We start from the raw sequence: 14278 nt of genomic DNA on the forward strand, positions 1-14278 counted from the left end.
CCCTCCTCAGGCAAGATGCCTCAGCCCTCCTGGTTTCTGGGAAACAAAAATAACTCAGAGAGGCTCCTCTCCCATGCCCCTCACAAGCAAGGAGGGCCAGGCCCAGCTGTCATGCCCAGCCCCACCCACCCAGGTGTTTTAAATTATGAGGCTGCATAATTAATCCTGTGTACCCATAAATCTCAGGAGTGGGAATGGATCCTAGCCAATATGCAAAGAGCTCTCTTCTCGGTCTTCAAATCAACTTTATAAATAGGTATAATTTCTTGGTCATCCACAGCATACATTCGAGAACACTGAGGCTCCAGGTGATAGACCTGGTGAGTAGAGTGCCAGATGTCAGAGTCAAGTCTGACTCTAAAGCCCAAACTGGTTTCGTACCCACTTCACAGCATAGCAGGAGACTATTACAGTTAATGCCCTGCTCATGACAGACATCACTAATCAATCATGGCATGGCAGACATTGCTAATCAATTGCAGTGTTCTTTTCTAATAAGCTCAGAGGCAGCTGTGAACTCCTACTAAACACAGTACTCCAGGACACCATTTCCTATCAGAAGATCGAATCCACAGTATTTGCCATTCCGGTGAGCCCACACCATCAGCCTTGAGTCCTCAGGACTCAGGCACAACCCCCAGATGCTCTAGTCAGCAGGGCACAGGGCTCTTCACTGTACATCAGTTGCTGTGTTGTTCTTGGAGAGAGATTAATGGCTCCACCATCCCCTGAACTGTTGTCCCTTCCAAGCATGGTCTCTCTTCGAGACACAACAACCATACAGGTTTGCATGGGGCTTCAGGTTTTTTTAGGTCTTTAATAGATGTTTTTATTATGAAACATTCAGGTATACCCCAAAGTGTAGTTAATAATATTATCACAGACAATTGTGTTCCCACAGTTGAAGCAACAAAACATCCCTAACACAACCGAAATCCCTGTGTGTCCCATTCAGTCCATCTCTACCTCCACCCCCGCCAGGCTACCACGCTCTGAATTTCGTGTTTCTCATTCTCATGCATATTTTTATACTTTTCTCACATAATTACACATCCATATTATTCAACATTACAGAAATTATTTTTGTTCAGATCTTGTTGCCACTTGTCATTTTCATACAATTGGATGTTATGAACTTTTAGGCATGATGATAAGTGCAGCTTTGAATCTTCCACCGTATCATAATTGTGAATATTTGTTGAGCCCTCATTCTACACCAGGCATGCTTTTAGGTGCCTTACCTGCCTTAACTCATTTAACCTTCACGACAAAATTATTTTTATCCCCACTTTACAGATTTAGAAACAGAGGCACAGAAAGGTGAAATTATGTACCCGAGTCACATAGCTTGGAAGCTGTGCTCTTAATTGCTAGACATCACTCTCTCTACTGCTGCGTGGTCTGTTGTATGAAAACACAGTCATTAGCCATCTGTTCTCCTATTTAAGGGCCGTTGCTTATTTTTGCAGACACGCCTCAACTTTAGTCTCACAGGGTTTGGGGGCGGTTGTATTATCTTGCTTAGTTCTGACATCAAGCCTGTGAGTGGATGTCTGTATCATCTCCCTTTACAAATGAGGAAACTAAGGCTCAGAGAGGGTAAATCACCTTCTCAAAACTGCACAGCTCCAGCAAACCAGAGGTGGACTGTGAACCTGGGCTCCTGCAACTGTAGAGACCAGGGGTTCTCCCGTATCACATGTGAGCCCTCGGTCCCCCACTGGCTTCCTCTTGGCTCCGTCCATGGCAACCTGCCCTCCCTCTCCCAGAACACCCCTCCCCACACCTGGCATCCAGGCTCCCTCCTCTCGCCACCCTCCACCGCCCTCTTTCCAGAGAAGGGGCCCAACCGGAAGGCCAGTTCATGTTAGGAAATTCCAGCCACATGAGCCAACCCAAGCCTGGGATTCTGAGCAGCCGGTGGCTTTAGGAGAAACTGAAACTTGGCTTGCTGGGGGTGGAGTGGTCACGGAGGATTTAAAGAGCTGCCACTTCCTTGGGTTCCCAGAGGGTACTGGGAGGTCACAGCGGCAGAGGGACACCCTGAACCGGGTGTGAGCCTCTGTTCTCCTGCCCCACCATGCACCTCTGTGGGGCTAATGGGCTGCTGATCAGGATGGTGAGTACAGGGGCCAGGTTCAGGGGATGAGAAGGGGAGTATGCCCCAGGGTGCCCGGTGCCAGCTCTGTTCACATGGGCTGTGTGGCCGAGGTCTCACACACCCTCTCTCTGGGCCTTAGTTTCTCCAGGGGATTGGATCGAGGGCTCTCCTGCTCTCCCACTGCAGATCCAGCCTCCAGTTTAGAACTTAGCCTCTGAGTACTGCTGTCCCCTAACCTGCCTGTTCGCTCACTGCCATTACAGGAGCCTTCTCTTTCCTCCCCGAGTTCTCTGGCCGTGGTTCCCTTGGAACCTTGCCTCTCTCCCAGGACCCAGGTACCAGAGGCCCACCCACTTCTCTCTCTGCAGGTCTTTCCCCCAGGCTCCAGTCTCTCAGTCCCCACATCACCAGGAAGGGGCCTGCTATGGCCATGAACCTAGGAGCACAGAGTCCTCCACCAGGGAGGCCAGGGTCTTGCCTGAGGTCCCTACACTCAGAACACACCTCCCAGAGTGACCTGTGGGAGGGCGGGTTGGGCTGTGGGGTCTCCAATGTTCCCTCTTGTCTGACCTTCCAGAGCCCTGGGCATTTGGGTTAAACATTTCATCTAAGTTTCATGAACCCCAGTGTAGGGGGAGGGTCACAGCTGTCAACCTTTGAGTCCACTCTTCTACCAGAAGGGACTCGATTCACCCATTCTAGGATGCTGTCCCCCTAGAATGCGAGCAACTTGAGGGCAGGAAGTTTTGCCTCTTTTGTTCGCTGCTGCGTCCCCATAGCTCAATGTGTGGCACATAGTAGGTGCACAAGAAATATTTCTTGCATAAGTGAATATCAGCTTTGGGCCTGAGCTAGGCATGGGAATATGGAGTGAAATCAGAACCCCCGCCCTGCCCTTACAGACAGAACTCATGGCTAGAGACATCAACACCTTGACCGTGGAAGTAATAGCGATCAGAACAAGAGCGGCTGACTTTTATTAACCCCTGCCTGCTTTATGTCCTGTGAGGAAGGCGCTGGTGCCTCCACTGTATGGATCCGGTAGCTGGGCACAGAGAACTGAGTGATCTGCCCAGAGCAACATGGCTGATAAGGAGACGGTGGGTGTGAAGTCGGTCCTGTCTGGGTTTGAATCCTCTCTTGTGCTGCCCCATCGTGAGCTGTGAGCAGGACACGTGGGTGAGGCTGGCAATCCACCGAGGAGTGCTGTGTCTGCGATGGGGTGTGTGGACACCGGGGGAGCCAGAGAGAGCTTCGAGGAGAAGGGGGACCCTCGGGGACTTGATTCAAGAAGGGTATGGCTTTACAGCTAGCCAGCCCCTGCCAGGACCCCTGAGCTTTTGGCCTCTCTCCCTACAGGACCCTGAGGAACATCAGAGGCAGCTGAAGAAGAAACAGAATAACCGTGCAGCCGCCCAGAGAAGCCGGCAGAAGCACGTGAACAAGGCGGATGCCCTGCACCAGGTGGGGGATGCCACCCTTCCCATTCCTGATGTCACTTACCTGGCCCGGCCACCTCTTCTCTGTCCCGCCTATGAGCAGCTCCCCCTGCACTGCCGTATGTGCCAAGGGGCCTGAGTTTGGGAGGAGGGAAGGGCTTTGCAACTGAGATTTGGAAATTCCTGGGTGTTGAGTGGAAACCGTGTGCCAGACACACACTGGGCTCCAGGGACATGACGGTGCATCCTCAGCCCGGGCCTACCCTCAAGGCACCCCCAATCTAGGGGGAGGAGACAAGGAGGGAGGCAAACAGGGAAAACCTGGCTCAGTGACCAGCTGAGGCACTGGTTACAGTCCAGCTCCCGGCCCCTCCCCACCCAGGAGCCACCTCAAGAGGTGCTGCACTCTGATGGACACGTTCTGACGGGGGTGGCCAAGACCACGCTGTGAGAAACCGGTTCAGGGTTAAGAGGGGCTGGCTTTAGAGTCCCAGCTGTGGCACTCATTAGCTGCAAGTCACTTCCTTCACTGAGCTTCACTGTCCTCATCTGAAAACGGGGACAATAATCCCTGCCCACTGGCAGGACCCTTGTGGAGACTAAAGGAGGCAAAGGAGCCCGGTGGGAAGGGGGGGTCTCCACTTACACTTGCCTCTTCACCTTGGACGGTAACCTGACCTTGGATGGTAACCTGACCTTGGAGCTTCCCTTCTACCTCTATGCAGAGAGAAAGGACACCACCAGTTCCATCCCAGGGGGACGGATTAGGCTGGGTTCAGGACCTGGCCTTTAGGAGGGCTGCATACATGTTAGTCCTTATAGCAATGAGTAAAATTCAGAGCCCTCCACACCCAAAGGCCCTACACTCTCTGTAACCCCGCCCCCACTTGTCCACTGTCCTCTCCTAACATCCTACACCCTGTTCTCTCTGTTCCTTCACTGGCCAAGCACATCCAACCTCAGGGGCTCCCCCTGGCTGCTCCGTCTACCTTCAGACAGCAGCCTAGCTAGATCCTCACTTCTTTCTAGTTGTTGGTTCAAATGTCACCTCCTCAGAAGGAGGTGGTCTTTCTAAACATCTGATCTAAAGAGACCTCTCCTATTACTCTGCTTTATTTTTCTGGTTAGTACTCACTTCCTATCACATATTTAGATGTGATCATTGCTTGTCTTCCTCACCAGACTGTAAGCACTCTGAGGGCAGGGAACTATTCTGTTCCCTGCTGTTTCCCCATCACCTGGACCAGTGCCTGACAAATAGAAGGGACTCAATAATTCCCTGTGGAGTGAATGATAGAGTCAGGATAAAGTGCTTTGGGAACACATAGGTGGGAGCAACACACAGGTAGTTGGGTCAAGGTGGTATAGAGGTGAAGCCTGAACTGGTTTTCAAGGATGAATGGGAGTTTTCCAAATGGATGAAGGTAAGAAAAGGCATTTCAGGCAAGCGAAATAGGGCTGGCATGGCCATAAGAGAGTAGCACCCTGTAGAATGCATGAGAATGAGGACTGATGCCCAGGATGGTGCCTGCCTGGCAGCGGTAGAGACTTCCTGCGTTCGTTGATTCCTTCCTTCCAGAAATCCCTATTGAGTATCTCCTGTGTGGCAAGCACAGTTCTAAGCATTGGAGATACAGCTGTGACTACAGCAGACAAAAGCCCAGCTCACCCTCCCCAGGGCTCATATTTTCATGGGGGAGCTGGACAAATAAATGACCTATGAGGTCTTTGGGATATCAGATGGTGATACGTGCTTTGGGAAAAAGTAAAGCAGGGAAGAGGGAAGGGACTGGGGCACGTGGGGTGATAGAAACCTAACTAGGGAAGCCGTCCCGGAGGAGGTGACATTTGAGCAGCCTGAGGGTGGCGAATGAATGAATGAGTGAACGAAAGAGTGAGGAGCTAGTGACTCAGTTTCTGGAGGTGAATTGAAGCTTTTGGAGAATTTAGGTGAAGGGTGACCTAATGACGTTTTTAAAATGTCTCCACATTCCACGGCAGAAACCAGCTTGGGAGTGGGGCTGCGGGTGGCTTTGAGGCCTGTTAGAACTTTGAGTCCATGGCTTAAGCAACATTTTAATGCAAAGCACCCTTGCAGCTTCTTCTTTTGAAAAGTGTCCATAACGGGGGTAGGTGGGGGAGGGGACCAAAGGAAGTCACTGAGCCTGATGAGCTGTGGAACTAGCGTTCCTTCTGCGGTTCCCACCATTGTTGTCATCATAAATGGTTGTTTAGAACTGCACGTTGATTACTGTCCCACTGGGTTCTCAGAACCCAGGGTTCAGCAGAACAGAACCTAAATGCGGAACAGAACACACCTGTGCTGCCAACCTGTAAAACTTGACCCTGGACTCCGGCCACGGTGCCTCAGTGGGAAAGTTCTGGGCACTGGGGAGGTCTGGCAGTGGCACTAAGCCGCCTAGAGGTGTCCAGGACAGAGGACATCTAAGTTGTCACAAGAAGGCCATGTCAGGATTAGCCCGAGGATGGGGGTGCTGGAAGTGTCCAGGCAGGGGAGAACGGAAATGTGGCAAGGAAGCAGCGTCCATATGGGGAACAGGAAGTAGGGGCATCAAGAGAAGTCGGAGAGATAAAACTGGAGGTGTGAACTGGGGCCACCATGCACAGGGAGTCATGAGAGACTTCAAAGGGCTTTAATGTTCGATTAATGACGCAATCACCCAATGTCTCCTCTGGGCCAAGAGATCTGGGTGGTTTGGGGGGCACACCAGTTAGGAGGCTGGTGGAGCTCCCAGGTGAGTGGAGATCCCAGGCTGACTAGCTCAGGGACCTGGCAGCAGGGATGGAGAGCAGGCAGATCTGAGCCTTAGCAGGAGGGTGAGCTGGGGGGACTTGCTGATGTTACGGAAGGTTGGCCAGAGAGTAGCCAAAGGGCATTCAGACGGCGGTGGTATCCTTCCTCCTAAATCGAGGACCCTGGGAGATTGGGAAATAGGGCTCTTGCTGGGCCCCTGATTCTGGCTGACATAACGTTCCCCACCCATCTGCTTCTCCCCCCAGCAGCATGAGTCACTGGAGAAACACAACCACACCCTGCGGAAGGAGATCCAGGCCCTTCAGGCTGAGCTGGCGTGGTGGAGTCGGACCCTGCACATGCATGAGCGCCTATGCCCCATGGACTGTGCCTCCTGCTTGGCTCCAGTGCCCCCTGGCCGCTGGGGCCAGGCTGAGTGGCCCCCAGGCCCCGTGCGCCCTGGACGACATGGCTGCCAGGAACAGCCAGACCCGTTTCGGACCCCGGTCTCCTCTCCAATGGCTCTGCAGCTCTCTCCAGATCCACAGCCTCATGGTTCCCTTGGCCTCCTCTTGTCCCCTCTGCCCTCACTGTCCCTTGGTCCCACCCCTGTCACTGCATCCTCTGCCCAGCCGTCCCCTAGCCCTGTCCAATCTGCCTCGCCCACTGGCTCCGGCCTGCTGAGGTCTTCCTCCAAGCTCAGCACCCTCCTGCCCAGCCCCCCAGCCCAAACTCCCCCTCTACAGTCCTTCGGGCTGGAGCACCCCACCAGGGGGAAGCTGGCGTCCTCAACCCACAGCCCCTCAGCTACTCTGGGGCTGGGCTCTCTGCAGGGCAGGGAGCATAAAGCCTGCTTCCTCAGCAACAGATCGGCAAGGGCCCCACCCCCTCTGGCCTTCCCCCTGCTCTCCTATGCTCAAGTCCACTTCTAACCCGCCCCCCAGAGCTGGGCTGGCCCCTTCCTTGGACTCAGGAAGGAGCCTCAGCACATGGGCATCTCCTCTGTTGCCACTGGAAGGCTGACCAGCTGAACCAGTATTTCACCAGGGAAAGGAAGCCGTCACTGTGTGCCCACCACTCTGCCAGGTCCTGTCACCGCTACTTTCTTATTTCAACCTCATGGTCATCCTGCAGAATCCAGATTGTCAGTCTATTTTTCAGGAGTGGGAAGGAGACAGGCTCAGAGAAGCCAAATGACTTGTCTAAGGTCACACAGCCTTTCTTGGGACCTGAAACACCACGATCTGCTCCTCCTTCTCCTAGTGGGATCATGGCTCAGGCACCCCAGGGGCTGAAGTCCTAGAAACTGAGAACTGGTGTGAGAGGTTTAAGTGCTGGGAGTGGGGAGGGGCTCTCCCTTCTGCTTTGTGATTCCCAGGGCCACAGAGCCCTGCAGTCTCTGAAACCTTGCCCTCACTGCAGCTCGTCCAGAGTCCAAGCCTGGGGGGGGGAGGGGCCAGGCAGGAGCCCAGAAGTGAATTCTTTCTGTTCTTGTCAGTGCCAAAGAACTGAACCTGTGGATTGGAGTTGGGGACAAGCCTGAAGCAGTCCCCGCTGGGATTTCTACATGCTGAGTACCCATAGCCATACCATGACCTTGGGGAGATTGCAAAGGGTTAGCTCTCCAGGCTATTCCCCAGTAACTCCCTGCCTCCCCCCTTCTCACAGAGCCATGGTGGATGGACTTCTGAGAGCATTCATGTCATGCACAAAAGGCAGGTGGAAAGAATGAGGGAAGGGCCAGGTGCAAAGTTATGTTTAAGCAAGTGCTGGACTTGAACCTGGCCGCGGTGAGAACTGTCTTCTCCGGTATCACCCCCATCCCTGTGCAGCCCTCAGACCCTCATTACCCTCAGGCCCCTCTGAGCAGTGCCCCTCATTGCTCTTTGGCCTGATGGCAGCTGGAAGAGCAGGGGCTTGGGGCTAGGTGGGAGCTCAGCTGTAGCGCCTGCTTGGGGATGGGGGTGGGGTGGGGGGTGGCGGGTTCTCATTCAGACTCAGGACAAACACTGTAAGGGGCCTGAGATGAGAAACTCCAGCTCTTTACCCAGATTTTCACACACATGTAAACAGACACTATGCTAGTATTTGACACACTCCAGGATGCTGAGTACAAGTCTTGGTACCTAGACTTTATGGTAAATAAAGTGTTGTCCAATTCTTTTTGCTTTGGTTAGTTGTTTAAAGCTCTGGCTGTACCTTGTACTCTTGAAACCAAAAGGCCTTTGCAAGAAGAGGGAATAGTCTAGAATCTCAGAGGCAGGTGACCCCTTGTAGACCTCCTAATCCAACCCCGCCTCCCATATTGCAGATGAGGAAACTGAGGCCTCGAGATGGGATGGAAGTGCTTGGACTCATACAGTAAAAGGAGGTGTCATGGCCACAGGATTGTGGATGGCTGCAGAGCTGGGGTCACCAGTAGGTTCAGGGAGAACAGACTGGTGGGAGGGAAGCCAAGATGCTGTTGGTTGGAGGTCTGGGACAAGAGTCGATTATGATGTACGGTGCTCCAGGACTCACAGGGAGATGAGGATACTGTGGCCTGGCTTGTGTCTATATACCCTAAAATTTGTCAGGCACTCTGTGTTTAACTCGGGTTAACTCAATGATGACTCTAATAACTCTGCAAGGTAGATATAGTTATTACCCCTCTGTTTGGAAGGGGAAAGTGAAGCCCAGAGGTGTTAAGGTCACATAGCTAGGAAATGGTATATTGTCAATGTAACTTTAGGAGCACTTAACCACAGGTGATCCTGCCTTCTACCTTCCCGGAACTTTCCCTGTAGGCCCTGAATGGAGGGGCCAAAACATGCCCATAGATGTGACCCAAGAAGGTAAAACCCTACTTTAAGCTCAAAACAAGTAAGAGAGGGGAGTGACTTAATTAACGTTGGTACACTCATACCCTGAACAGATGCTAAGAACAAAGAATGCTTTGAAGAATGTTTAGTGAGGTGAGAAAATGCTTATGACATATCAAGCAGAAAAAATAGAATGTACAACTGTCACTATAGTGTGATATTATGTTTGTTTAAAAAGATAGAATCAAAGGAGTGCAAGGAGGTGTTGTAGATTCTTGAGGAAGATGAGCCAATATCTGTGAATTCCCAAACTGTAAACACAGCTACCACTGTAGCAGAAGCCTTCCACATGGTTGAATATATCCTAGAGATCTGTATCTGGGTGTATCTATTGCTGCGTAACAAATTATTCCAAAACTCAGTGGCTTAATCAACAAACATTTATCATCTCAGTCCCTGTGGAGCGGGAATCTGGGCACAGCTTAGCAGGTACCCCTGGCTCAGGGTATCTCATGGGTTCCAATCTAAGTGTTGGCTAGGGCTGCAATCATCTGAAGGCTCGAGTGGGAGGATCCACCTCCAAGCTCACTTGTGTGGCTGTCTGCAGGCCTCAGAAGGTCCACCCCCAAGCTCATTCACAAGGTTGTTGGCAGGATTGAGTTTCTGGAGGGCTGTTGGACTGAGGACCTCAGGTTCTTTTTAATATTTATTTATTTATTTGGCTGTGCAGGGTCTTTAGTTGCAGCACACGGGATCTAGTTCCCTAACTAGGGATCAAACGTGGACCCCCTGCACTGGGAGCACAGAGTCTTAACCGCTGGACCACCAGGGAAGTCCCCCTCAGGTTCTTATAGGCTGTTGGTTGGAGATATTATTTCCTTGCCACTTGGGCCTCTCCACAGGGTCACTCAACATGGCAGCTGCTTCCCTCAGAGCAAGTAAGCTAGAGAGTGAAAAAAGGTGAGTGATACAGAAGCCATAGTCTTTTTGTAACCTAATTTCAGACATGACATCCTGTCACTTTTACTATATTCTACTGAGTAGAGACAACTCACTAGATCCAGCCCATGCTCAAGAAGAAAAGATTACACAAGGGCATAAAACCCAGGAGGCAGGATCATTGGGAGACATCTATCTTAGAGGCTGCCCATCACACTGGGTGAGAACCAGCACTTTCTTGGGTCCCTTCTTTTTCCTTTTATCATCACCACTAGCAGCTGGCTTTCTCTGAGGAGACCATTTCTTTAGAAGGAAACAATTTTGAACCTTTTGCAGCAGTGGCAATGCCCCTAGAGTGGGCAGAGAGGATCTGGTAGGTTTGAGGCTACAGCAAGGCTAGAGACCCACAGCCTCAAGTCAGCCTTGCAGCAAGCACAATGCAGACGCTCACTCCTCAGAAAGACCTTTGAAGTGATGCATGAACAGTCAGTGCTGAAATAGCAGGTAGGTGTAGGCCAAGAGTCTTCTATGCTTTGAAAAGTAATCACTCACTGGAGGACTAAAGTTTAAATTCAATTTAAACTCTTTGAGCTATTTTTTTTCTGGTATTCACCTCTATAGTGGGTTGAATGGTAGCTCCCTAAAAGATAAGTCCACCCATAGCCTGTGAATGTGCCCTTATTTGGAAAAAGGGTCTTGCTGATGTAATTAAGTTAAGAATCTCAAGATTAAATCATCCTGGATTGTCCAGGTGGGCCCTAAGTCCAATGACCAATAATGGTCAATCTTCCTAGTAATGGGAAGAGAAGACACAAAGAAGAAGGTCATGTGAAGACAGAAGCAGAGATTGAAGTTAGGCAGCCTCAAACCAAAGAACATCTGGAGCCTCGAGAAGCTGGAAGAGGCAAAGAAGGCTTCTCCCCTATGGAACTTCAGAAGGAGCAGAGAGAGCCGTGAGGAAGCTGTTTCACTCATCCAGGTGAGTAATGGTGGTGGCCAAGACCAGGGGGTAGCAGGGAGGTGGTAAGATGAGGTCTGATTCAGGGTGTGCTTTATAGATAGAGCTGATGGGATGTGCTCATGGATTGGACGTGGGGAGAGGGAGGAAGGAAGGATGATGCTGCAACTTGGGGCCTGAGCAACTGGTGGTTGGTAGTGCCAAAGACCAAGAAAGATTGGGAGAGGAGCAGCTTGGAGTGGGGGTGTGTGGCGGGGAGGGGAGATCTGGAGGCCTGTTTTGGCCATGTCAAGTTTGAGATGCCTATTTGCCATCTAACTGAATAGAAAAGAGTTTGGCAATTAGGGGAATGGTCAAGACCGGGTATATAAATTTGGAAGCCAGCAGTGTACAGATGGGTGGGTGGACACTGGGGACCAGATCAAATGATCTGTGAAGGCCCTTGCAGCTGTGTCTCTATGTGGGCCTCCTCTTCTTGTGCCCCAGAGCTCTCTCAGCCTGGCACTCCTTCCCTCCTGCATGCCCAGAATCTGCCCCCATCCTTTCTCGTCAAATGCTTCTTCCTCCAGGAAGCCTCCTATGACCCTCCAAGATAAAAATGACCCCCTCAGGCTCCTCATCACACCCATGTGCCTTTCACCAGCATCTATGATTTTCCTTCTTGTGTGACTGTGGCTTTTTTTTTTTTTTTTTTTTTTGCGGTACGCAGGCCTCTAACTGTTGTGGCCTCTCCCGTTGCGGAGCACAGGATCTGGATGCGCAGGCTCAGCGGCCATGGCTCACGGGCCCAGCCGCTCCACGGCATGTGGGATCTTCCCAGACCGGGGCACGAACCCGCATCCCCTGCATCGGCAGGCAGACTCTCAACCACTGCGCCACCAGGGAAGCCCGACTGTGGCTTTTTATCTTTCCATCTCCTTCAATGGCAGCAACCAGTCAAGCCCTCCATGAGTACTTTTAAACAGTTCATTCATTAGGAGGCAGTAAAGCATGATGGTGAGAGAGCTTGAGCTCCAGGGTCAGATAGGACTGGGTTCATGTCCCAGCTCCACTACTTCCTGGCTCAACTTCTTCAGGCCTCAGATTTCTTATCTGAAAAATGGGAACTGAAAAATGTACCCACCCACAATCTACCCTATGTATATGTGTATACATATCTATATATACATGTAAATATAATATATATTATATATATTATAGAAAAGCATATGTTCACCAAAAGACATGAACAGAATTTTTATATCAGGAATATGGATAAGGGTAGAAAACTGGAAACAACCCAAATGCCCAGTCAAGAGGATAATGAATAGGGACTTCCCTGGTGGCGCAGTGCTTAAGAATCCACCTGCCAATGCAGGGGACATGAGTTCGAGCCCTGGTCCAGGAAGATCCCACATGCTGTGGAGCAACTAAGCCTGTGCACCACAACTACTGAGCCTGCGCTCCAGAGCCCGCGAGCCACGACTACTGAAGCCCGTGCGCCTAGAGCTGGTGCTCCTCAACAAGAGAAGCCACTGCAATGAGGAGAAGCCCGTGCACTGCAATGAAGAGTAGCCCCCACTCGCCACAACTAGAGAAAGCTGCAATGAAACCCATATAGCCAAAAATAAATAAATTAAATAAATAAATTTATTTTAAAAAGTATAATGAATAACTTGTGGAATATTTTACACTAGGTAATGCTACACAGTAACAAGAATGAACAAACTGCAACTATATGGAATAACGTGAATAAACTTCACAAACAAAATGTCTGGCCATAGAAGCCAGACACAAAAGTGGAGACAATTTGTATGATCCACTTATATAAAGTTTAAAAGTAGAGGGCTTCCCCGGTGGCGCAGTGGTTGAGAATCCGCCTGCCAATGCAGGAGACACGGGCTCAATCCCTGGACCGGGAAGATCCCACATGCCGCAGAGCAACTAAGCTCATGTGCCACAACTACTGAGCCTGTGCTCTAGAGCCCGTGAACCACAACTACTGAGCCCGCGTGCCGCAACTACTGAAGCCCGTGCACCTAGAGCCCATGCTCCACAATGAGGGAAGCCACTGCAATGAGAAGCCCGCGCACCACAACGAAGAGTAGCCCCCACTCGCCACAACTAGAGAAAGCCCACGTGCAGCAACAAAGACCCAACACAGCCAAAAAAAATTAATTAATTAATTAAAAAGAAAAAGTTTAAAAGTAGAAAAAAGCTAATCTATGCTGTAAAAAGTCAGGGTTATGGTTACAGTTGGAGGATAAAACCTCAAAGGGGACAGGAGGGGCCTTCTGGGGTGTGATAATGTTCTGTTTCTTGAGCTTTGTGGTGGTTACATGAATATATTCACTGTACGAAAATTCACTGAGCTGTATGTTTATGATATGTGCTCTTTCCTGTTATGTCTTATATACTTAAATAGAAAGAGGGTGGATGTAAGGAGCACATCACAGTCCCGGGCATATAGCAAGTGAGCAATAAATATAAGCTACCGCAAAGGAATGAATGAAAGAACCCATGAAGCCATTGACAATCAGAACCATGGACAGATCAGAATCTGCATTCAAGGATGGCCGGAGGGGGCTTCCCTGGTGGCGCACTGGTTGAGAGTCCGCCTGCCAATGCAGGGGACGCGGGTTCGTGCCCCGGTCTGGGGAGATCCCACATGCCGTGGAGCGGCTGGGCCCGTGAGCCATGGCCGCTGAGCCTGCGCATCGGATCCTGTGCTCCGCAATGCGAGAGGCGACAATGGTGAGAGGCCCGCGTACCGCAAAAAAAAAAAAAAAAAAAAAAAAAGGATGGCTGGAGGAAAAGGAAGAGATCACTGGTCTGATACAGGGGACTCGAGGCAGGAGAGAATCTAAGACCTTTCCTCTGAGATTAGCAGTTCAGTTCCTTCTGAAGGGCACTCCTATCGTGCAGAAAGGAGAACATTCCTAGGGGACCATGGGTATCCGTGTGTGTGTTCATGCAGAATTTCATTCCATTTTAAAAGGTCTGCAGCCCCTTGTTTTTCTAAGCCAGTGAATGCTGAAATCTCCCTAGAGAGGCCAATCCTGGATCCAGGACATCCCCTTCTTGCTCAGGTTCTTGCAGGCTTTGCTCACAATCTTGGGCTTGTGTTTATCTAGTTGGTGGGGAGAGGGAAGGACTCCAGGCAGGGTAAAAATAACCTATGACAGAAGATTTCCCAGTCATGAGCAGGCTCCAGGAAGGAAGACATATTTTGTATCAATTTAATGAGCTGCTTCATCTGGTAGTGATTTCCCTGTTACTGGGAGCATCCACACAGAGGCTGCACAA

General features: G+C 50.8%; 1 protein-coding gene across 3 annotated transcripts; it reads left to right on the forward strand.

Annotated features, from left to right (window-relative positions):
* Nucleotides 1–1930: 1930 nt before the first annotated feature.
* Nucleotides 1931–8230, forward strand: BATF2 (basic leucine zipper ATF-like transcription factor 2). 3 transcript variants are annotated; one of them, XM_060104406.1, is made up of 4 exons: nucleotides 1931–2119; nucleotides 3115–3201; nucleotides 3461–3565; nucleotides 6562–8230. In XM_060104406.1, exons 2-4 carry the CDS (start codon nucleotides 3184–3186, stop codon nucleotides 7225–7227), a joined length of 789 nt encoding a protein of 262 aa, XP_059960389.1. In that variant the 5' UTR covers nucleotides 1931–2119; nucleotides 3115–3183; the 3' UTR covers nucleotides 7228–8230. The 3 variants fall into 3 exon arrangements, with proteins under 3 accessions (XP_059960389.1, XP_059960387.1, XP_059960388.1); XM_060104404.1 differs by lacking the exon at nucleotides 3115–3201; XM_060104405.1 differs by lacking the exon at nucleotides 3115–3201 and having other exon boundaries at nucleotides 6565–8230.
* Nucleotides 8231–14278: the final 6048 nt, after the last annotated feature.

Source organism: Mesoplodon densirostris, chromosome 7 (assembly GCF_025265405.1).
Source record: "Mesoplodon densirostris isolate mMesDen1 chromosome 7, mMesDen1 primary haplotype, whole genome shotgun sequence".
In the NCBI taxonomy this organism is placed as follows: Eukaryota; Metazoa; Chordata; class Mammalia; order Artiodactyla; family Ziphiidae; genus Mesoplodon; species Mesoplodon densirostris.

Bases quoted from the DNA above. Each gene is read 5' to 3' on its own strand.
- BATF2 (XM_060104404.1), top strand. From the start codon at position 2,081: ATGCACCTCTGTGGGGCTAATGGGCTGCTGATCAGGATG. The intron at 2,120-3,460 runs GTGAGTACAGGG...CTCTCCCTACAG, and splicing joins ATGGGCTGCTGATCAGGATG to GACCCTGAGGAACATCAGAG. The intron at 3,566-6,561 runs GTGGGGGATGCC...TTCTCCCCCCAG, and splicing joins AGGCGGATGCCCTGCACCAG to CAGCATGAGTCACTGGAGAA.